The sequence below is a fragment of the Myripristis murdjan genome, chromosome 21 (assembly GCF_902150065.1).
Source record: "Myripristis murdjan chromosome 21, fMyrMur1.1, whole genome shotgun sequence".
Taxonomy (NCBI): domain Eukaryota; kingdom Metazoa; phylum Chordata; class Actinopteri; order Holocentriformes; family Holocentridae; genus Myripristis; species Myripristis murdjan.
In genome coordinates this window covers 28,701,344-28,724,926 of record NC_044000.1, presented here as the reverse complement: position 1 = coordinate 28,724,926, position 23,583 = coordinate 28,701,344, and the positions used below count along the sequence as shown (strand labels likewise).

The 23,583-nt window shown below is 41.6% G+C and overlaps 1 protein-coding gene across 3 annotated transcripts; it reads left to right on the top strand.

Annotated features, from left to right (window-relative positions):
- Positions 1-5,742: 5,742 nt before the first annotated feature.
- LOC115379998 (rac GTPase-activating protein 1) lies at positions 5,743-23,546 on the top strand. 3 transcript variants are annotated; one of them, XM_030081008.1, is made up of 17 exons: positions 5,743-5,829; positions 6,057-6,219; positions 7,418-7,620; positions 8,038-8,177; positions 8,275-8,347; positions 8,471-8,524; positions 9,860-9,958; positions 12,579-12,723; positions 12,857-13,008; positions 16,421-16,579; positions 16,764-16,859; positions 17,940-18,138; positions 19,229-19,334; positions 21,014-21,146; positions 21,423-21,531; positions 22,879-22,990; positions 23,111-23,546. In XM_030081008.1, the coding sequence occupies exons 2-17, from the start codon at positions 6,129-6,131 to the stop codon at positions 23,160-23,162; spliced, it is 1,923 nt and encodes a 640-aa protein (XP_029936868.1). In that variant the 5' UTR covers positions 5,743-5,829; positions 6,057-6,128; the 3' UTR covers positions 23,163-23,546. The 3 variants fall into 3 exon arrangements, with proteins under 3 accessions (XP_029936868.1, XP_029936869.1, XP_029936870.1); XM_030081009.1 differs by having other exon boundaries at positions 5,769-5,829; positions 6,127-6,219; XM_030081010.1 differs by having other exon boundaries at positions 5,814-5,829; positions 6,124-6,219.
- Positions 23,547-23,583: the final 37 nt, after the last annotated feature.

Here is a 23,583-nt window from a genome sequence, read left to right as displayed (position 1 = left end):
TTTTTTTTTTTTTTTTTTATCAATGTGCCATGGCAAGAGCGTTTAATTTAGAGAGAAAAACTCAATTTCTAAATCAGGGTGGAATTATATGCACGGGGAAAGACAGATGAGGAGGCTGGAGGGGGGCACCAAGAAGAAATGAAAGTAAGCTTGTGTGTGTGTGTGTGTGTGTGTGTGTGTGTGGCTGTGTGCATGTGTGTGCGTCTTCACACGTAGTGGAAGGAGACAGAAGGGTTGTGGAGTGATGGGGGAAAAGAAAAAGGTGGGTAAAGGAGAAAAGATAAATCAGAAATTGCTCCATACAAAAGGATCCGTTAATATAAGTCTGGCCCATTCTGATTCACACAGGCATGGCGTTATAGAAATTGGGTGATGAAAGTGGTAGTGCTCTGATGTATCAATTCTCATTTGCATCACAGTGGGCAGTGTAATATTAAGCATTTAACATATTCTAAAAAATATATATTCAAACGCATTGAGACTCATTTGGATGTGTGTGCGCTGAAGCCCCCATTTGAATATTTGAAACAGTACAAACTATCCTCAGCAGATCGTCATGAACTCCAACTCTATTGCAGTGGAGTGAGGCTGTTGCATTAAGTCTTTGCTGTCTTTTCAAGTCTACATGTCTGATTCTGCATCGCGGTGATAAGACTCACTGTAGCTCAAAATGTGCAAATGAATGTATTTCTGTCCTACGATTAAAACGCGAGCACTGTGTGATGCATGTTTTCACAAATTTTATGTAATAACTTGAAAGAGCTTCATCAGGCAGCGGCCCATCCACTGCCCACCAGGACGCTCTGTGCTTTTATTTTGATATGCACGCACTGTGAGTCTGTCAGATATTGGTGGAATAACCACAAATGCATCCTCCCATCTTGGCCAGGCTGATCCTATTCATTCTGGAAACAAAGAGTCTCTTGATTTCCTACTCATGAATATATCAAAGGTGAGACAAAACACCTGCAATTAGGCTTAGGCATGTGCATCTTGCAGAGGCATCCAAACCTTCTAATCTGCTTCAAAGGCTTGTCGGATTTAATAATAATAAAAAAAAATGTTGTGTGTTTTTCATTTTGTGTGATTTAGCCGTATTAACAGGTGCAGAGGGAACTCCAGTGCTCAGGAAAAGAGGAAAAGAAGCCTCTGATGCTACCCTGCAGCTTAGTCTACCGAGTGGCATAAAGTCAACCAAATACAACAAAGCTTTGCTCAAACACTGTAATCACTGGGGGGTCATACACAAACACACAAGATGTGCAGCCCTGAAACAATACCCACAGTGCCCTCTGCTGGGGACAGAGAAATGCACCCACCTTCAAACCTCCAGCAGGAAAAGAGCAATGCACAACATCTCTGGACAGCAGTTTCACATAGAGAAACTGGTGTTCACATTAAGAAATAACCTGTTATTTTATATGTTAGTGCACCGTCAATGACGCAAATCAAAAACACCCTTGGCTGCATGGCAAACCTCTGAAGGGAGAAGCCAAGTCAACCAACAAGAAATAGAATGTCAACATAAAAGAGCAGATTAAAAACCTATAGATCTGAAATCGCAATCCAATGCAGCTTATCTTCTGTCAGAGGGAAATACTGTATATGTGAGTAATTAATTATAGAACTAGCAAAGTCCAACTCTCTGTTTAATATGATTCGGCTTAGAAAATAACAAAGGCCCCTGTGCTTGATGTGTATTTGCCTGAGTAGGTTATTGCACACCAAGATGGGAAATGAAAACCAGCCTCAAGGCTTGCTGGTAGATTCTGGCTATCGCGGGCGAGCCTGTCTGATCCAGCAGGCATTTTAACATCATGTGGAGGTTCCCCCCTGCTCCACCAGGCTGGGAAAACAGTGGAAGTGGCAGCAGAAGTTTGCGATCAACTAGCAACTACTGCGACCAGTGGGGAGGAAGTTAGTGTCGTGCTTTGTTGTAGACATTAGAATTAAAAAAAAAAAAAAGAAGAGAAAAGAAAAAAGAGTGGAAAACATGTCCAGCCAACAGTGTAAAGGACTATAATGGGTTCTAAAGAAACAGAATAGCTGCTGGTAGGCAACTGCACTAATCATGTTGTTCAGTGTGCATAATGTGTGATCCGTTCTAGTTCAGTAACCAGCTCACTCTGAGGAGGGCAGGATGATGTGTTGGTGAACATAACTATAGTTTGACAACGCATCAATGTAAGTCTTATTATCATGCAGGAGCTGTCTGACAGCTGCTGCCAGCAAAGCAGAAACATACCCCCCCCCCCAAACACACACACACACATACACCCCACCCCCCGTCCTCCGTAGGACAGGGTGTTCCTCCGACTCTTTAATCTTAAATGTACAGAATGTGCAAAACGATGATCTTATGGAAATGATGCAAATAATCACACTGCCATCCTCCATAAATATGTGACAGCCCTGCATTATGCAATGCAGTGAATGGTGTTCCATCTATCCGAGCGCCGTAGCCTTCAGAATGCAGAGTGATGGTGTGCATGTCTAATAAATATTGCAGGATGATACATTTGGACCATCTACCTCATTGCATAAATCAAGAAGCCTCCTAACCCCACATTATCAAGGCTTCGCTTGGCACCGGCTGCATGGCTGCTTGGCCCCTCTGCTCTCCGGCATCATAAGCATCTGCTAGACTCCTTCCTCTTTCAAACCGGCCTCCTCTGTCTATGGTTTGGCCTCAGTGTTACCCTGCCTCCCCATGCACAGACACACACATGCAAACTCAGTGTGTAATTGCATTAAATGCAGCTGTGTGTTTATTGGCATTGTATATATTTTCTTCTACAGCTGAACTGACTGCCTAAGTTTTAGATTACAATGATGTGACAACTAAACTTCTGTTTTCAGTCAGTGTGTTGTGTTCAGGCCATGTTAATTGCCTGAGAAAGACAACCATTGTTTTTCTAGGAGCTACCTTCTCATGGAAATGTGTGTGCTGAGCTGCCAAGATTTTAGGAGCCAAATCAACTATTCTGTCTTTTCCAGGGTTAAAAGAATAAATAAAATAGGTTTATGTCATTGGATGTTTTGTTGTATTTAATAAAGTGGCCGCTTCGCTGGACATCATCATTGTTCTTTCATTTAATGTGTTGCTTTTTCAAACTACAGCAGCAGAATCGGAGGGGTAGGAATGAAAGTGGGGGGTATCATGAGACTTTAAAGCTGCACCAGGAAACGGCTGCGGTTTGGCAGCTCCAAACAGCAGCGTGAGACAGCTGTGCAAATTTTTAAAGTTTGAATGACTTCACTTCCCAGAAATCCTGTAATGTGATGCCCAGTAAAGCATGGTTAAAATTCTTCAGTTCAACTCCTCAGAGTGCTGGGTTGGGGGCGAGATGGCAAAAAAACAAAGATTTTTGGTGATGCGCTGGTGGAATCCAGCTTTCCCTGGGCTTGCTCTCCGCCGTTCGATTTGTATTTTTCTCTGCGGTTTGGATTCGTCAGTTCCTGCGAGCAGATAAAACTTCCCATCAGTGACCTGAATTTAATTTGGACAAACAGGCTGACTCTGAAGCATCTCAATTAGCAGGGATGGCATGCTATTCTCTATCACAGCCATACAGCCTCGCTTTGCGATCTAGCTCGATAAGCCAGGTGTATTTTTTCACAACAACCTCACTTAGTGCAGAGTCTAAACTATAGACATGGCAGAGGCTCTATATGCATGTTAATTCTCTATGAATCAAGTGATCCCCAGTTATAGGCTGCAATGGGCCAAACAGCAGTGGGACTTCCACTTCTTCACTGTTTGACTCGGCTGAAGAAAATAATAAAAGGAAAACACAACTTTGACAGAAGGCCATAGAGGAGGTCATTTGACCAAACAGAAAATTAACACCATGGGTTGTTTGAACTAAGCTCCCCTAAGAAATCAACTGATTTTAGAATTTAAAAAAATAATGGATTGCACACAAATATCATGAGATTACAGGGATATTATAGCGATATCACAGGAGGTAATTTGTGACTCGTGCCCGACTGATATGGGATTTTTTAGACAAATATCGATAACAACTTTAGAAGGGAAAAATTCACACATTACCGATATGGCTGCTGATATAGTGAATTTTTGAGCGGGAATGACAATAGACTTTTTCCATGTGGACTGTGCACCAGCTTTACACTGATATGAAGGCACCGCTTTCTCAAACAAATGACTTAATTAAAGAATACTCATCATGGTTATACATTTCCAACTATATATAGAAATGACATCTGAGAAAATACAGAATAAATAAAAAGAGAGGGCTTCTGGAGGTCCAGAAAAAGAATTGCAGGGTCCCTAGAGATTACGTTTCTAACCAAATCTAATATTATTATAAATATGACGTCCAGGCATGAATTCACATTGAAATTCATGAATGATGTCATTCAACCATTTTTCATTCAAGATTTTTATAATCATTGTTCAGTAATGTTATGCCACGCTAATTTTAAATGATTAAAGATTCCATATTTGGTTTTGGGATTAGGGTTATTAAACTCTGTGTCATTAAATGAGGCAATTCTTCACTAATGGCTTCATTGTCTAGGGATTTGGAAATTTCACTCAAAAATGCCTGATAAAATTCTGAAGTGAGGCCATCGTTTCTCGGTGATCTGTTCAGTTAAAGATTTTTCATACCCCACTTTATCTCTTCAATAGATAATGTTTCATCACATTCCTCTTTGAAGCCATTACTTTGCTTTTTTTTTGACCCAGCAAGTCAATTTAGTCGCTCACTCTCCACCAAAGGCTCCATGGAGAAATCTCCCAGCGAGGCCTGTTATGAAAAAACACAGATTATCACCGAACCACAACGCCTCACTCGTCTGCTTTCACTGCACTAACAAGACCTGAAACTCAAACCCTCAACCAACCTCACCAACAAAGGCAACCATGAGCCAACCAGAGGTAGGACAGGTATGCACCTCCACTATGTCCATTTAGCCTCTCCCATACGGTGGTATTTGTTGATTAAAACATAATCTCATTCAAAATGTCATGTTGGAGCATATTTGCCATCCTGTTGACTTCACCACTGTAAAAAAAAAAAAAAAATGTCAGTACAAATTGAGAGACCAGGTGAAGTGCTGGAAGACCTGATACAGTGAAACAAAAAATGGGAACTTTTTGGTAAAGGTGTTATTAAGAAATAATCAGATTTAAGGTGCCAGCTGCATGTCAGATTATTTTCTCCTCTTCAGCCTGCTGTAGCAGCACAAATGCACAAAAAGTTTAAGTACAAGACCTTTGTAATGTATGCCAAGAGGGTGAAACACAGCTCAGACCTGTTTTTGGCCACACGTGCAGCGTTCTGCAGAGTGTGACTGTGATTCAGCCTTTATCCACTTAACACACTGAGCCTAGAAACTTTGGTAAAGGATAAGCTTATAATGACCAAACAGCAACCAAACAGTGTGCAGCATTTACATGGAGCACATACCTTTTGTGAACAAATTTCTAATATCAAGCTCATATTTCTTCTCAATAAAGTATTTCTGATTCTCATTCAAAAGACTCGCAAAAAATGTCTCATTAAGCTTTTATTTTAAGATGTGGTATCATGAAAATTATCTAGCCTGTGTGAGAAAAAAAACCTTTCCCTGGCCACTGCAAACCCTCTTTGCATCTGGACACATTTAGTGAACAACTGGACTAGTTTTTCCCACTTGAAAACTGAGCTGTCTTCAAGCGGAAAGCCATATTTCCCATCTTTGTCAGAGGACATGAATGCGGCACAGTGTTGGGCCGGCTCGTGTAAACTGGCAGCTCACACACAGGTTCAATTAACGAGCTAATTAAGCAGCCGGAGAAGCGCCGGTGTTGTCCGAGAGGTAAACGTGTGCTTTGCTTTGAATTACTTTGCACTGATGTATTTGAATAAAATAAAATAAAAGAAAATGCAGCCACTTCTAGAGCCATTGCACCGAATCTACTTTAATAAGCCTCATATTCAGTCTTATTTTTTGTTTACAAAGTGAAAGACTAATTCCCTCGTGTGAAAATGACTATAAGCTCTCGAAACGTGATTTGCAATGAAAACAAGTGAGGTTGTGTTAAGGCTCATAGCAGGAGGCCGGTTTGGTCGTATGGAGACGCTGCGGTGAGCCACATCTCTCGTCTGCCAGCAGAAATGGGGGAATCTCGGGTCATTGTTGGAGAGCTGCTGGCCTTGTGCCTCCAGAGGATTACCATGGAGGAAAATGCAATGAACGGAGAGCTCGGTAAGACAACGCTCACCCTACATGTCAGAGACCACACCTATCCAAATAGACCCACATTAGAGAGGAAGTGTGTGTAGATGCGGTTTGGTCCATATGAAGATGGACAGAGTGAAACCTGTGGTGCAAAGCCCATATACATAGGCCTGCCGTCTGTGTCATGATGCTTTAGTCTGGTGAGTGAAATAATGATGAAATTCAACAGTTTCTCATCCTGCCAGATAAGAAAGGGCTGGATTTCATCATTATTTCAGACCCCAGTTTTAGTTTGTGAGCACTGAAGTCTGCCATTGCCAAGAAAGTAATTGATAATACTGGCCAGTGGCATTAGCTTTTCCTGAATGTGAAAATGTCCAGGAGCATTGCTGTGAAATGCAGACATGTGCCCTTTTTATGCTAATGAGGAGGGGGGGGGGGGGAATAATGTGGAGAGTGATGGAGGCTGGAAAAAGCATTGGGAGTTAATATTCAGATTGACTTCATGCTGCACAGAAGAAGCATAAGAGTATACCTGTGAATGTTTTCTTTAACATATTTTAGATGCTGGGATGATTAGTGGATCAGTCAGTGAGTTGAATCTGTTATCATTTTGACAAGTGATTGCTTGTTTGAGATTTAGCAAGTAAAAATGGCAAACATTTGTTGATTCTAGCTTCATTACCATCACTAAGATAATAAGATTTGGTTATTTTTATTTTTTTTTATATCATTATAAAATTAATACTTAAGGGGTTTTGGTTTGTTTTTTTGGCTGCTGATGAAACTAAGGAAGCAATTGAAGAAATCCCTTATGGCTCTGCGAACATCTGATGACCGTTTTTTATAATTTTTGTCATTTCATGGACTAAATTATTAATTTGTCAGTTGAGAACAATAATTGACAGTTTAATTAACAGTGAAAGTAATCATTAGGCTTGTAACATTGTCAGTGTTTCAGCTGCATTTTATAGTGCTGTGTGGTGCAGATTTAATACAAGCTCTTTTTGGGTGGTTAATGTCATGATTTAAGGAATAATTTCCGTTCAAGTGTGTACATGTGGGATTTTCAACAGTAATTTATGCGTTTCTTAAAGGTGAACAAACAAACCACACAAGGGAATGAACTTTCCCTGCCCTCCGTTTTTTTTTTTTTTTTTCCTGCTGCTGAATAAATGCAGGGGAGGCTGACTACGTCTTTTTTTTTTTCCTCTGGTGATTTCAGAGATAGTTGAAGTGGTCAAAAACTTTGAGGCCACTAGAAAAAAATGGCTTCACGCTGAGCTGGAGCTGAAGAAGTACAAGGAGCTGCTGGTGAAATCGGACGTGGCAAAAGCGGCTCTGGAGGTGAAACTGAAACATGCCCGCAACCAGGTGGATGTGGAGATTAAGAAGCGCTACAAAGTCGAGGCAGACTACCAGTACTTGGTGAGACCCGCAGGAAGCACTGCTGGAAATCAATAAATTTCACTCATTATAGCCTCCGCTGTGTGTGCCCCAGACACTCTCTCTGCAGGGTTGGTGTGCTGGATGTGCTTATTTGTTGAAAACAACACAGGAACACTACAGTAACTTGATTACGGCTACATGAAAAAAAAAAAAGCTGCTTTTTGAAGTTGGAGGTTTGGAGTCAGCTGAAAACAAAAGTGCGGGCAAAGCTCTGGCCGCGAGAGACTAGAGGTCAGCTGACATCCACCGTTCTGTCAAGTCGTCTCAGCGTCACGGCACATCCTGATGTTTGCCGCTGCGTGGCTGTACACTCGCATCATTCAAGCACATGTGGGTGATTTGATTATTTTTTATCCCGAGGACAGGCTCAAACTTGGCACCCTGTTGGTTTTTCAGCAGAGGCAGATGCAGCTGATGTGCGACATTCTGGTCCATGACAGCAAATCCAGCGCGTGTCTGAATGACGAGCAGAAATCTCTGCTGGCTAATTTCGAGCACAGGGGAGCCAATGTCACTCTGCACAAGAGCAATAAACGGTAACAGATGCATTACCATCCACGTTCCCTCTTGTGAAGATTAAATATTAAATGCCATCTGTAATTAATTACATAACTGCTCCTTATTTCCTCGCAGGTTGTCTGTCATTGACGAATCATCTTTCCTGTCACACTCGGATATCAGCTATGATAGAACCGAGGATGACCTGGTATGATGGTTTTATCTCCATACGGGCAGTGTGACGTGCTGTGATAAGAAAAGCGGGCACCTTGATGCATGATACATGATGAAAGCAAGGTTTCACCCCTGACTCTTGTCTAAATTGGTTCAGGACCTGGACACCACTCTGATTAAACCCCTGAGATCTCGAGCGAGGGAAAGGAGGGTAAGCCGCATTATGCCTCACCAAGTGAAGTTGACTGAGCTGCCGCCTGTATGAGCAAATGGCCACATTCACACACGCACAATAATGCAGCTGCTGCCAACAGTATGAGCACGACTACCGTGCAATTAAGTCATTTGCATGATTATGTAAAGTGACGATTTCCCCCCAATAATTCTGTTTGCAGTGTGTCATTTCGAGCCAGAATGACAAAATGTCACCAAATGCACATCAGCCACTCACATTATGTGTTACAGTGTGGCTTCAGCGACATCATGAAACCAGTCAGAGTGTTTAATTCACCACCTCATTCTTATAGTGGATCCGTGTTGTGACTGCTCTGATGATGCTGTTGAAATTGGAGCAATCTGCAGCTCCTGTCAAATGCAAGGAAGCTTCCTACCTCCTCGTTTCCAATTAGGAAGCTTCCTAATAAGTTTTGAGACCGCCCTCCTAGGAAATGTCACATCACTGTAGCTGCAGTGGAGTTTGTGCTAAAATCATTAGTGTGATAACCTTATTTTAACAGTTTTCACAAAATGTGTTGGGGAAAAAGTCAAATGTGTGTTACATCTCCACAAGATAAATTTTAATATCCGGGAAACAGAGGTGGAAGTAACTCATAACATTTACACACTTTACTGTAATTGAGTCGCTTTTTTGTGTTTGCATTTTTGAGTTTGTTTTTTTTTTCAAGTCATTAATTTTCCTCTTACTTCAGTACATTTTTGTTTGAGTATTGCACTTGACATTTTAGGCAGATCCATTACAGAGAACAAATGATTAATGACTTTTCACAACGAACGCTCAGTCAGCAAAGACGAGAAGAGGATTCTACTTTTTGTCATTTCCAAATTTCACAATAAGAGCCACATGATGGAAAAACTGCAGATGGTGCACGGAAGAGATCACAACTAACACAGTTACAGTTTTCAAAAAGTTTTAATTGAACTACTTTTTACTTCAGTACATTTTGGCAGCAGAACTTTAACTCAAATTATCATCAGAGTAACAGTACTTCTACTTTATGACTTTGGAGGGGCATTGTGGGATTTCTGCTTGAGGAACCACTGTGTTTCCTGGAAAATCAGCTAAAAGAAGATGACGTTAAAGGAAGCTTCCCATGTGTCATAAATGAAGCATCCTACAAGCCCAGAATTTCTACTTCCTACCCAGACATTTAACCTAAAATAGGAGGTTTCTTGCATTTCAAACAGAAACTACTCCAACTACCTGTGCACTTTTTCTGTGCACGTGAACATGATCAATGCCACTTTTCATATCTAAAAATCTGTTTTACAACAAATCACTAACCCATGTTGGTGTCGTCCTTCCCAGCGGTCGTCCATGGGACCGGCGGTAGGCGCTTTAGCCGGGAAGCGAGGGAGAGGAGGAAACGCCTCTGGAGACCTGCTGGAGAGGCCGACGCTGGAAAAGGTGAATAGAGACTGATACCTGAACATTTTACCTCGAGATTATGGCTGGGCGATATTATAGATACATCACGATATGCTACTAGACATCATAATATAGTATGTTTTGCAACTGCCTTTTCCTTGTTTTAAAAGCTGCATTTAAGTAAATGGATGCAATTTTCTGCACTAATTAGATTGTTCTATTTCATACAGTATCTCTACCAGCTTGCTCATCATATCCAAATTTACTAATGATGCTTTATCAGAAATCTTTTGTGTGTAAATATCTTATGAAAGTCAATTAGTCATTCCAAAATATTGTGATGCTTGATTTTTTTCCCCTCCATATTGCCCATTATTGATTGACATGTAAATATTTTATTTCTTGGTGCTTCACCAAAGTGCTTGATCCAGCTTCTTCTGCGCTAGATTAATTAATGAATCTCTTTAATTGATGCCTTGGCTGTATGCTAGGCTCTTATTTAATGTTTGGTTTGTGTGGTTTGTTGTTGTTTGGTTTAAAAAGAAAAAGAAAAACGAAAGGTTCAGACACTTGGAACAGAGAGCGTGTGCAGCTTCATATTTCATGATTTCTTATTTTTAAACATTGTTTGTGCCAAATCTTGTGTTGAAGAATTTGACCACACACACACACACACACACAGGCAGAGAGAGAGAGAGAGAGAGAGCAGCTGAGTTTATGAAAGTTATGTTCAATCCGCTGAAGTGGAACTAAGAGTACTTTTTACTGTGCAGCTTCTGACTCGGCTTAACCCCTCCAGTCTAAATCTGCCAGAGCAGCACACACTGAGAGGCACAAACACACAAATTATTTCAGTCGCACTGCACAAGTCAACTTAATCAACAAGCCGTTTCTTTCCTCTGTTTAAAGAGCTGTTCCTAAAGCCACGACGCATTTAAACTCCTCGGCTCTCAGCTGCTGGCTTCTCATTCCAGCCTCGGCGTTTCATGGTCCAGTCGGAACATGAACACCTGGAGGATGCCCCCCCACCCCCCAACATGAAACGCTCCTCCCTGCGTAAAGGCCGAGGTCACAGTTTGTGTGGCGGCGGCTGCGTTAACCACCAGAGAGCAGCTGAGATCACGGCGGGCGTCAGGCAGCTCCAACGTTTTCCACAGTTTTGTAATGGTGGAAGCTTTGGGTGACAGAAATCAACCTCTCATCCATTTTATTTATATCAGGAGAAAGATTGGCTGATTGGCTGTTGCCAGTCGATTATCAGAAAAATTTGCCCCAGTTCCCCTGGTCCTTATGCACCCCAGCCATTTTCAATTTCTTTCCTTTTTTTTTTTTTTTTTTTTTTCTAAATTTCTGATCACTGGATTTAATACCAGAGATAGTAGCTAGCTTGGATAAATCCCAGACCCATTAAACAATGCAATTAAAGATAAAACTGAGCCCCTAACTCATTGTTCTGGTAATAACATTAACTGTAAAGAGGAAAAAAAAAAAAAATACTTAATGCAAAATTAAACACCTGATCTCAGACAATGTAAATTTGAATTATGTCTTTTATGTTTTTTTTTTTGTTTTTGTTTTTGTTTTTTTTGTATTTGGAAATATTGACAAGCATAGCATACAGATACAGGCAGGCACACACACATACATGAATGATGTCACATTTTGCTGTACCTAATGTCATTGGTTATGGAATTTTATTTATTTTTTTAATTTAGAAATGAGAGCTTGGTCAGTCCAGAGTGGCAAATCTCAAAATCTCTTCGGTAAATCGTCATGAACTTTGGTGACAATATTCATGCTTCCAAAAGGATAAAATTGTCACCACTGATGATCCCTGTGATCGCCATCAACGGGCTAAATTATTACCATTACACACAAACATCTGAGAGGATGTTGTGCGTTTGGAGACGATGCTCTCGTTAAATTCGAGCTCAAGCCTTCCTGAAAATCAAATGCAGTGAGCTCTGCAGACTGAAGCCGTGTTCAAAGTGATGCTGCTGCGGTGCTGACAGAGCGGCTGACATGATTTCAGATAAGTGGAAAGTGGGAAACACAGGCTTGAGTAAACAGGTTCCTGCCTGCAGCCGTGACTCGCAGCGCTGTTACGTCGCATTTTCGCTGACAGGAAGTTGGAGTTTTAAGGAGACGATGTGCAGCGTCTGATCGCCGAGCGGGAACCAGCAGCGTCTGCCTCGCCGCTCTTCAGGCTTTGTGGAAACGGCACTCTCGGTGTTTGAGAGCACAGTTTAGCACAACATAAGCATTCTCGGGTGAAGCATGACAGCCAGTTGCTATTTTTCTTTAGCCGGTGAATTTGGGCCCGGCGAGATGTCAGCTGCTATTTGACGGCTCATCCATCAGTCCTGAAGCTCTGTTAGGCATCATCCTCTCAGTGTACAGACACACACCGTCCACCTGTCCTCTCAGGTGGAAATATTTCCCTGGACCGTCGCCGACAGCCAGCCTGCCCACCGCTGGCAGAGCTCCACACACACACATACACACACACGCGCACCGTAGAGCTCACTGGAAAGGAACAGCGGCCACTTACAGCTGATTTAACTTGGCTTACATGGCTGCTTGTTAGTTTGTAAAGATGTTGTTCTTGTGGTTTGTGTGTGTGTGTGTTTAACCCTGGAGCTTGTTCTGTATGATTCAGGAAATCGAAACAGTCGTGAAGGCGTCCGTCACGACCCCAGAGAGCGGAGGTCAGATCCACATGGTGATCGGCATAACCCAGGAGACGCCAGAGAAGGCGAGCAGGGCTGCGACACGAGAGCGCCCGGCCTCGCTCCACAGCAAAGGTGCGCTCACACGTTTCGCTCGCAGTGGCACGAATGAACGTCCCCCGAAGGGATTTGGTTTTCCCACGTCTGACCGGCGTGACCCTGATGGCGTTCAGGCTTTGCTGACAGATGCGTTTTTCTCGTTCCCCAGATCAAACGTCGGTGTGGGGGCCCGAGGATGAGACCATGCTGGAGCCTGACACCGTGGCCCCGATGGAGGAGGCCGCCGCAGAGGTCAGCGCCAAGCCGGCTTACACTTTCATGGTGGAGAAAACCCCGAAGCACGTGTTCCTGTCCAAAACGGTAAGAAAGGACTGACGAGGTAAACCGATGTCAAACGAATATGTGCTTTGTGTGCATTTGGCCGTGGTGGGGGCATCAGAGAAACAAATACACAAAAGTTAGGGATATTCGGCTTTCGGGTGAAATTTCAGGATGAACCTAAAATGCATTATAACCTTTACAGGTGAACTTAATGTGACCTTCTGTAAACTTTTGAATGCACATGTCCAACTGTTCAGTGTTTCAGTACTTTTTGCACAAGTTGCTGTTCTCTAACAAGGAGCTTAACGGCAAAATTCACATCAGGTGTTTGATGCTCCAGCTCATCGAGGTCGTATCATTAGGGAACGGCTGCTGGAGACTGGGGTACCTCAAATGGAGTGGCCTGCACTTTCTCCAGACCTGAATCCCATAGAAAACCTATGGGATCAGCTGAGTGGCCGTGTAGAGGCTCGGAGCTCTGTACCCCAGAACCTCAATGTCCTGAGGGCCGCCCTTCAAGAAGAGTGGGATGCCATGCCTCAGCAGACAATAAGTCGACTTGTGAACAGCATGAGACGTCGCTGTCAAGCTGTAATTGATGCTCAAGGGCACATGACAAGTTATTGACATTGACATTTTTTGTTGTGGTATACCCACCACTGTTGTTGGCTTTTGTTTCAAGAAATTGTTTGAGATGAGGAAATCACCAGTGTATGCTTCTACTTAAATGCCCTACTTCCATGATATAATATCACTGTAGCGTGAACTTTTTACATTTTCCATAAATTTCACCCAAAAGCCAAATATCCCTAACTTTTTGTGAGTAGTGTATGACTTTAAAAACTGCATCTGTTTAAATCAGAGTGTTGTGGTAGCAGAAGTCTTTCACTGATCCATCCAGTACAGTTAGAAAATCGCCAAGCTCCGTCTGGTGCTGTTACTGATATCTGGGAACAGAAAAACTGCAGATAACAATATAGATAAATAGTTTATTTGTCCCTGTGGGGAAATTGGCTTGCAGCATAATCACAAGGCATTTCCTGACGACGTCACAGAGTCCAAAACAGAGAGGAAACCACTTTTGGTGACCAGCAGATCGTCATCCAGATGGCGACTTTAAATGCGAATCTTTATTGACATCAAGAGAAATATAGACAATCAGGATTCAAGGTTTTCACAAATATCTGAAAAAATAACAGTTACAGTAAGTGTAAATAAAATTTTAAAAAAGGCACATAGGATTTAAGGTGTTTTGTTTTCATATTATTTTGGGGTTACAGAAAATAATTCCTTAAAATGCAGTACGTTCACATTTCTTATTTGTCATTTGCTCTAAAGTATCAATATAATATAATATTTTAATTCTACAACAAAAACATTAAAGTTAGGTATGGTCTTGGAAAATTTCATCCTGTGGATGTGAAATTTACCCATTAGAGTCATAAGATTTATTATGAAACCTATTGTTTTGTTTTTATATTCAAATTTTGAGATAATATCTCTGGGTTCTAATTTGATAGGCTGTTTTGTTTTATCAAGGATGAATTTTTCCATGTTCCTCCAAAACGCTAAAGACAATGGGCAAACATAAAACAAATGTAAAATTGTCTCTGGCTCATCTCCACAAAAAGTACACATTTCGTCCACATCAGCAAAACTGGAAATCAACTTATTACAAGGATAAATATTATGTAAAATTTTAAAATGAACCTCTCTGATCGTGGTAATTCTGAGACAGAATTACCACGATTAAAATTTACGCCAGTTTATTCCACTCAGTTGTGAATCCCAAACAAACTTTCCTCTTGGTGAAATTTTATTATGTCTCTGTAAATTTTTCCTGAGATGTTTGTTTGTGCATTTGTTATCCATTATATCAATCCCACCAATCATTAGAGGAGGTATCTGAACATTAACACTGATCTCTGTAGATTCACTCTGTGCTCCTCTGACGTCATCCCTAATGCTTTGCTGGCCGTTGCTGCCAGTTTTCTGACAGACTTTTTTTTTTTTCTCCCCTGCGTCTCGGTGGCATTTCCAAACCAGCGGATGATGCAGAAGGCCAAAGCACTTCGAGTGAAAGCACCGTAAAACATTTGAAGCATTTTGTTGTTGACATTGAAGGAGAACAATTTCTTCAAAAAGTACGCTCTTTGCTGTGTCTGAGTGCGTCTGAGGTCAGATCCAGTTTAAGCGTACGGTCGAGCACAGAGCCCAGCGAGTGGCCTGGCTCCTCATTTCTAAAGGTTAGGTTTACAGAAATATAAACACATTTGCAGCAAGGAACGATCAGATTTTGTCATCAAATAGTTGTGGGCTAATATGTTCTCGATCTTTCTACCCAGATTTCTATAGTGTAACACATTTTTTGAACAAGAAATCCTCAAAAATTGGAAACAAATAGAATCAGAAATACTTTATTATCAAAGTTCTGGGGCCCCTCATATTTTCCAGCTCAATGCTGTATAAATTATTATATTATGAATTATGGTGAATAATGGAGTCTGCTGGACCAACTCGCTAATAATAACATTGCTTTTGAATTATCCCAAGTGTTTTTTACTGCACTATGCACTGTTTTTTGTATTTTGTGTTTTTGGCTGCTGATTGGTTGGGCTCAGCCTCCAGTTCCTCTACCGTACTGTGTGTTGTATGAGTGCACTCTGTATTTCTTAAGCAGGGCCTCTGCTCCTGAAACAATGCGTACTGTAACCCGTCTAAGCTTTGTGCACAGCGACAGGTTTTACACATGAATAAACGAACAAGTACAAAGAGCACAAAGCACAAAAAACCTCAGGTGTCATGATGTGCTGACTGCTTTATTCCCCCGATTATGATTTGGAAGAACTGACAGAAATGTTCTCACGGTTGTTACAGGCGCCCATTCATTTAGAGATTGATTTTACGCTTGAGAGAAAACTTTCTGCTGCGGATCAAATCAAAACCCTCGTGGTAACTCATGATCTTGTGCCGATTATGCACGTTGATCAATCATCCAGCACTATTTTATTTTTTAACTCTAACCTAAAGCTGCATAAGTCAAGATTTTTAGGTAAGTTCACAAACGCTGAACTCAACGACTGTCTTTAATATCCTTTGGTGTGAAGCATCATGGACCAGCTGTGTGGCGTTTAATGATCATGTCACCTTCAGAAATTTGGTGGATCGAAGTTTGGCTACATCTCACTTCGTTGGTGACTTTTCAATTTGCAAACCTGCAAACTGAAAAGTAGATCCCATAATTCCATTTTTCTACTGCATCAGATCCTGCTTTTTAAAAATAGGTAGTGTGTGTGTGTGTACAGTTATGTATTGACAGGTATAGGGAGGAAACTAAATGCCATCAGCTTGACTGTGTGTGCTGCAAAGTGACAATCCTGTTCCAAAGTAAACTGTCGCTGTCAGTCTTCCTCAGTAATTGCTGCAGTGCATCCCGTTGCTTCTCTTCCAGGTGATCCGGCCGGAGACGTGTTTGCCGTGTGGGAAGAGGATCCGCTTCGGGAAGATGGCAGTTAAATGTCGAAACTGCCGCCTTGTCGCTCACCCCGAGTGCAAACAGAAATGTGTTGAAGGCTGCTCCCCGGCCACAGCCGACGCTCCCCTGCAGGCGGTGCGTCTCCCGCTCTTTGCTTCCTAAGGATAGGGCAGGATAACGCACACTGATTGGAACTTTTCGGGGGAAACTTTGTGGAAATCCACATCTTTTGAAAGTTGCATTTCAAAATAAGCACAAAGTGGAGGTAGTTTGGTGTTGTGTTTTTGTCTTTATAACCAAAAAACCCCTCTCCTCTCAGGACACCTTGGAGAGCTGTGCTCCAGCGACTCATCCTCGAGTTCCTCTCCTGGTCGTTCAGTGTGTGAATGAAATTGAGAAAAGGGGACTAGAAGAGGTGAGCTCGTCTGAGGCGTCGAAACAAACGTGGAGCTAAGGTCTGTTCAGATGAGACCTGCACGGAGGCCGGGTTATTTTTTGCTAACATCAGTGTGACTCAAGTCAACATGTGGATATTTTGGGCTACTTTCTAATTTATCATTTTGAATCAGTCATTTTATAGCCTACCACATTGCATGTCAGTTCATGAAAATAACACATAATGTAGAATTACATAAAGCAGAGGAGAGAAATGCAACAAATATGTAGCATACAGGTTTGCCATTTCCCTCACAGAAGAAACCCTAACCCTAACTTCCTGCCTGGAGCTTGTGGAGCTAAATGTAACAGATTTTATTTTGGAGTAATGTTACAGACTGAGCTTTCAGTTCTATCATTGGTTTTCCTGTTTATTTATTTATTTTTGTTTGTTTGTTTGTTTGTTTGTTTGTTTGTTTTTTTTAGCATTTTTTAATATTTTTATAAATTTATTTTATTGACTTATTTGTTTTATTTATTATTGTAATTTTGTCTGCTTTTTATGTTTTATGTTTTATTTTTGTGTTTTATTCTATTATTTTTTGTCATCAATTCTTATTGTTTTTTTTATTCTAATTTATTTTAAATGAAACACTACATGTTTATATGAAAGGTGCTATACAAATGAAGTTAATTTATCATCATTTATCATTAATCAATAATTTATCATAGAAACATCTTTTTTTTGCCTATTGCACATATTTGATGATAATTAAATGCAACTATTTTATTTATTTATTTTTTTAAATCATATTTTGATTTAAAAAAAAAAAAAAAAAAATCCCTTCCCTCCAAAATAGGCTGTATCTCTGTATCAGTGTAATCCAGGGGCGAGGAGGCTCGTGCTGGGGAGTTTGGAGTTTGCAGGATTTCTCTCCAGGCAGCAGGAGATTCCACTGACCAGTGAAATCACCTGCTGCAGTTTTTGGTTTGGGGTGGCAATGAAAACCCAAAGACCCTCCACGTCCTCCACGGCACATGGTCCCCCATCCCCCCCGACATAATCTACATAATCCCATCATCCTCTCATGCTCCTCATCTCGTCTCCCTCATGTTCCAGAGGGGGATTTACCGAGTCCCTGGCGGGGAGCGTTTGGTGAAGCTGCTCAGGGAGAAGTACATCCAGGGGAAAGGGGCGCTGGTGCTGAGCAAGGTGGAGGACATCCACGTCATCTGCGGCCTTCTCAAGGACTTCCTGAGGAAACTGAAGGAGCCTCTCATCACCTTCCACCTGCACAGGACGTTCATGCAGGCCTCAGGTGCACAGACGCAAGTTTGAGAGAAATCATGCGCACATCTGAACATGCCAAAGCAAAGAAAAGAGAGAGAGAGAGGTTATACAGCAAAAAAAAGAAGCCAAGCATTATAAAAGCATCTCACTCCCATTCAGCCACACTGTATTATTACTGTTAAAAGCACTAAGTGGAGATCGAGAAGCACTAAACTACCCCACACTTATTTTTAGACAGACACAAACGTTAAGAGTAGTGTAATTTAGCCAGCCTCAACAATCAGGAGCAGCACACTTGAAATCGTTTGTGATTGCAGGCTTATTGTGTTAATATAAGCACACTTGGTTGTGATTGCTGATCAGGGATGTTACACTGGCACACTGAGTGACTTACCCACAGCACCGATGAGGCTGAGCTGACACGGAGAAAGTGTGTTTTTTTTTTTTTTGTTTTTTTTTTCAGATAATTGAAGCTACTTTCTAGTCTCAAGTCCCAGAGATGAAAAGCTCGCTTCACGAGGCAGCACGAGGCACTAAAGATGAAAGATATCAATCTGGCCTCTTCTTAAAAAAAAAAAAAAAAAAAAAAAAAAAAAGACGGGAACTGGGTGAAACACTCCTGACCGTAAAACATATTAGCTGTGGTCACAAAATGGATTTTCAAAGAGTGTGTTTAGATGCCTGCCCAAGCTTGCAAACATGAGGTGCCCGAGTCGTGGTAATTGATTTGCTTAACCTCATCCTTTTGGGACACATTATTTCTTTTCCGTAATGTCTACCCATTTCCCCGGTGCCTGCAAAATAATCAAAACTCAATACTTTTCCCTGCACATTAGCGCTCCTAGGCGGGATGTTAATTTCTGCTCGCCAGATAAACATGTCCTAATGGGAATTGGTAATATGGGGGGCAATCAGGATGTGTGCCTGCCTGGAATAATCCCATGTTAACGTGCCTGTCTGTCCATCTTCAGACGGCAGCACCCTAAATTGGCATGGTTTGTGGAAAACGTACAAACCCCCCGGCTGCTTCGGTGCCCTCGTTTCCTGTTGGAGTTAAAGCGCGCACCTTGCTGCCCTCTGATCAGCTCCTACCTGTGTTTCCACTGTGTCTCCATCAGAGATCCCTGATGAAAAGAAGAGCGCCGGCGTCATGTCCGAGGCCATAGGGGACTTGCCAAAGGCTAATAGAGACACCTTGGCTTTCCTCATGCTTCATTTACAGAAGTAAGACTTGACGGCTGCTCTCTGTTGCCTGCCTTTTTTATTTGTCTGCAAAAACCTCTGACACAAAGCAGATGACGGAAGCTGTCGGTATGAAAAAAGCTTGAAATACTTGGAGTATTGTTGACGAGTCTTGTGATTACATTACAGCCAGCCAGTGGTATAGATTTGGGAGAGACAGCTGAAGGATAAATTGTCCTTTTTTTACTCATTGTGTTTCTAGAAACATCTGGTTTTCATGGAATCTTATTTTAGAAAATGCACTCTCTCTTCTTCTGTTGACATCTTTTGATCTAAAGGCATTTGGACAATAAATTATGCGACCACACTGCAAAAAGTCAAAATCTTATCAAGAGTATTTGTCTTATTTCAAGTAAAAATGTCTTATTTCTAGTCAAAATATGTCATTACACTTAAAATAAGACATGATCAGCTAAGAAATAACTTGTCTTTAGACAATTTTCACCTGTTTCAAGTGAAAATTTACTTGAAACAAGTTAAAATTTGAACAAGCAAATTTTTACTTGTGACACAAGTGAACAAGTAAAAATTTGCTTGTTCCATTGGCAGAATTTGTTTCTTGTTTCAAGCTAATTTTAACTTGTTTCAAGTAAATTTTCACTTGAAACAAGTGAAAATTGTCTAAAAACAAGTTACTTCTGAGGTGATCATGTCTTATTTTAAGTGTAATGACATATTTTGACTAGAAATAAGACATTTTGACTTGAAATAAGACAAATAATCTTGGTAAGATTTGACTTTTTGCAGTGAATGTTTCATATTTGGATTTTTTTTTACCCTTGGTTTAGCATAAACAATAGTTCCCCTGTGGAATTTTCCCATGTCAGTAAATGTATGTATTTGTTGAATTTGGCTACAACAGCGTGTCAGCGGGTCCCTGCCACAGCTGCAATGAAGTCTACACCCGTGTACACAGTGTTGTAGTTAAAGGAACAGTTCACCCAAAATACAGTGAAGATATTTTCCCATCTACCCCACTGGTGCAGTCTGTCCAGTTTCCAGAGGTTTCCAGAGGTTTCATCTCCCAGCACCCAGATGCAGTCAGGGCTTGATCAGAATTTGTTTTTGGAGCTCAAATGTTGAAACATTTACTTCGGAAAAACTCAACAGCTCTTTCCTAACAGAAAGTCACTTGGCATGATCCACAGTGCTCAGGGGCAAAGAGTTTAGTTTGAAAGAAATTTCCTACCAAAGGGAAAAGTGGTGGGAAACCTCACCAAATCACACAAACGATTAGGAAAGACGGATTGCACCGGACAAATCTTTTTTGTATTTTTTTGTGAACCGCTCATTTTAAAGGTAGTGATCAATTAATTATTAAAACAAAGTTCAGTATGACCCGCACTCAGGAAAAAAAAAAAAAAAAAAAACGTTCATCTCTTATTCATTTTTCAGCAGGATGTACAATACTGTGCAGCCAGACGTTTTGGCTTCAGCCTAGCTCAGTAGCTGCATGCAAGAAAAATAAATAAGACATGAACATATTTTATAAATAATAGATGAAGATATTTTTCCTGAATGCGGGTCATATTGAACCTGACTGGAATCTCTTTGCCGTGGAGCGATCGTGCACCGGATTGAACTAAAAGACATTGTGAGGGTGGGTGAGCACAGAACACTGAACAGTTATTTCCAAATATTAATCATTTCTCATTTTCCAGGGTCATGAGGAGCCCCAAGTGTCAGATGGACCAGAGCAACTTGGCGCGGGTGTTTGGACCGACCATCGTCGGGCACGGGTTGGCCGAGCCGTCTCCGATGACCATCGTGAGAGACACAAGCACTCAGCCTAAGGTTGGCATCTCTCCACTGTTGAGTCAAAATGTTGAGTCCAGAGGCACATGGGGGGCCTGCGGTACCTCAGTACACGTCACAGAAAGCTGGAGATTTTTCCCCTGTCTTGCTCTGGAGGATACAGCACGTCACCCCGGTTCATGAATCAGATGCAAGAGATGATTTGCTCAGTGTCACAGAGGGGGCCGTTCTCATTCATTTTGAAAGGGAGGAGTGATCTTGTTGAACTGCAATGCGCCAGAATATTCGCTGAGTTGTTTGATTTTATCGTCTCAGGTTGTTGGCCGCCTGCTGTCCTTCCCTGAGGAGTACTGGAGGCGGATCCTCGACGCGCAGAGGGATCAACCCTCCATGGACTCGGCCAGCAACCAGGATAACGGACGTGGTACTCGCATCTTATTTCATACATAAAACAGAGGTGCTGAGACGCTGACTCAAAACAACCGGTTCTGAACGGTTACAGTTTCTGTCTTGGGAGTGAACAGCTGCACAGACGATGAGCTGAATGATCACTCGAGCTGTAACCAAAATGCAGCATCTCGTCCCACACTTGTCTTTTACACAACACGCGTGCCCTGTGACAAACTGAGTCTGTCACCATGCAGCAGGAGACGTCGTCACTCCTGCAGACACAGTCCACCGCTGCTGCCAGGCACTGCAGAATCGATGCCTGTATAATATTACAGTTTGAATCCCATCTACAGTAACATAGAGCTGCTACAGCTGTCTCATGGTGGCTGTGATGTAGGGGGAGATGAAACGGTGGGTAAACTATGATGTCCAGTCAGTGATCACAAGGAAACCACCCAGCAACATGAACATAGGTTAAGTTTGGTTAATTTGTAAAGCCCTTGATCATGATCTCAAGGCCACATTTTCAAATGATAAATGAAAACACTCACCTCACTGAGGAGAAAAAACATATCACCCACAAAAAGCTCTTATTTTCAGAGAAAAGAGAAGCGTATTTCCTTAAAAGACCCTGCTGCTTGGAAAATACACCAGTTATTACTTAGCACCATAAATGCTATGAAACTGGGGCATAAAGATGAAGTGTGACCAGTGCATCAGCTGGTCTGTAACAGCCCATGCTGCAGCAAAAAGCACTTTAGATCATTTTTCGAAAATTGTTCCAAAAATCCAGCATCGGCGCGGCTCTAAAGGTTGTCAGCTCCGAGATAAAGAGCTGGTTGTTTGGCCATCTCTGACTGAGACGGGCAAACAACTACATCACAACATCTTGTTACAAAACACCCCTCAAATAAATGTGTCAAAATAGAATACAAAATACTTCAGAGGATGAACTTGTTGATGGAAGTGCAGGGAGTGTGACCCAACAGAATCACTGTCAGTGTGTCTTAAGGGTGTTCTTCATTTTAAGACGTATTTATGTTAAAAGAATTTTGAAAATGCAAAATGAATCCAAAGTATCTTCTCTCAAATTACACATGAATTATTTCAGCCCTGTTAACTATTTCAAAGTGCTAAAAAGTAACTGAGATGTGTATTTCAAATGCAAGTAACAGAAACACTGCCCAACTCTGCCCTCAGTGTCCTAAATCAACAGGCCTGCCTGAGCTTTTTCATTTTACCGTGACACGAGCATCAGCAGAGCTCTTTCCTCCATCATTCTTCCTGTCACTTGGTCTAATATTAATTCAGTTAAAGCAGAAATGCAGTTCACACACCTGCGTACCCACTGCTGCACGGCCCGTGTCTCTGTTTCCTGCAGATCGGCTGTTCAAGCCGCTGACGTCGCCGGAGCTCAACGCCTACTACGCCGCTCACAACACGGGCTCTCTGAGGGGCCGCATCAGGAACCTGGGCAACGCCTTCAACAGCACGTGAGACCACTTTGTTTCTCATGGATTTATTTATTTATTTATTCATTTATTTGTAGTGCTGTTTGCACAAGTGTCCCTGTGCTTAATGCCTCTGCTGCTTGTTTTGACATGTCCCTTCAGTGGCAGGTCAAAGGGAGAGCCAGGAAAGAGGTTCTTCACTTCCCCCAGCTGATGGGTTTCATCTTCCCAGAACCTGTGTGTTTTTGTTTTTTTTTTTTTTTTTTTTTACCACTGATTGTTCAGTAATGTGAAGAATATTGGTATTTGGATGTAGAAAGCTTTACAGTCAAAGTAAGCAGTGTTTTTGTGTGTAAATATTGTGTTGTAAATTTCATATGGGGATGAAAAGCTCATTTGAGCGAATGAAGTTTGCATGGCTGTTTGTGTGGAGCGCACTGAGGTTTTTGTTCCTGCCAAGCAGATAAAATACGGTAATGAATGTATTTCTTTTTTAAACACTTAAGGCACTTGAATCAATGAAAAGCACAGCAAACTTGAAATAAATTTATCATGAATAAAGACGTATAATCTTGAACCCCCCCTTTTGGAGGGTAGTTTGTCAAAGGATGACCTTTCACGGTCAAAGTATTGTG

What these genes read in the sequence shown, in the direction of transcription:
- LOC115379998 (XM_030081008.1), top strand. Translation starts at nt 6,129, where the DNA reads ATGGGGGAATCTCGGGTCATTGTTGGAGAGCTGCTGGCCTTGTGCCTC. An exon ending in AGGCAGACTACCAGTACTTG is followed by an intron (nt 7,621 to 8,037) that starts GTGAGACCCGCA and finishes TTGGTTTTTCAG; the next exon opens with CAGAGGCAGATGCAGCTGAT. An exon ending in GACGTTCATGCAGGCCTCAG is followed by an intron (nt 18,139 to 19,228) that starts GTGCACAGACGC and finishes TGTCTCCATCAG; the next exon opens with AGATCCCTGATGAAAAGAAG.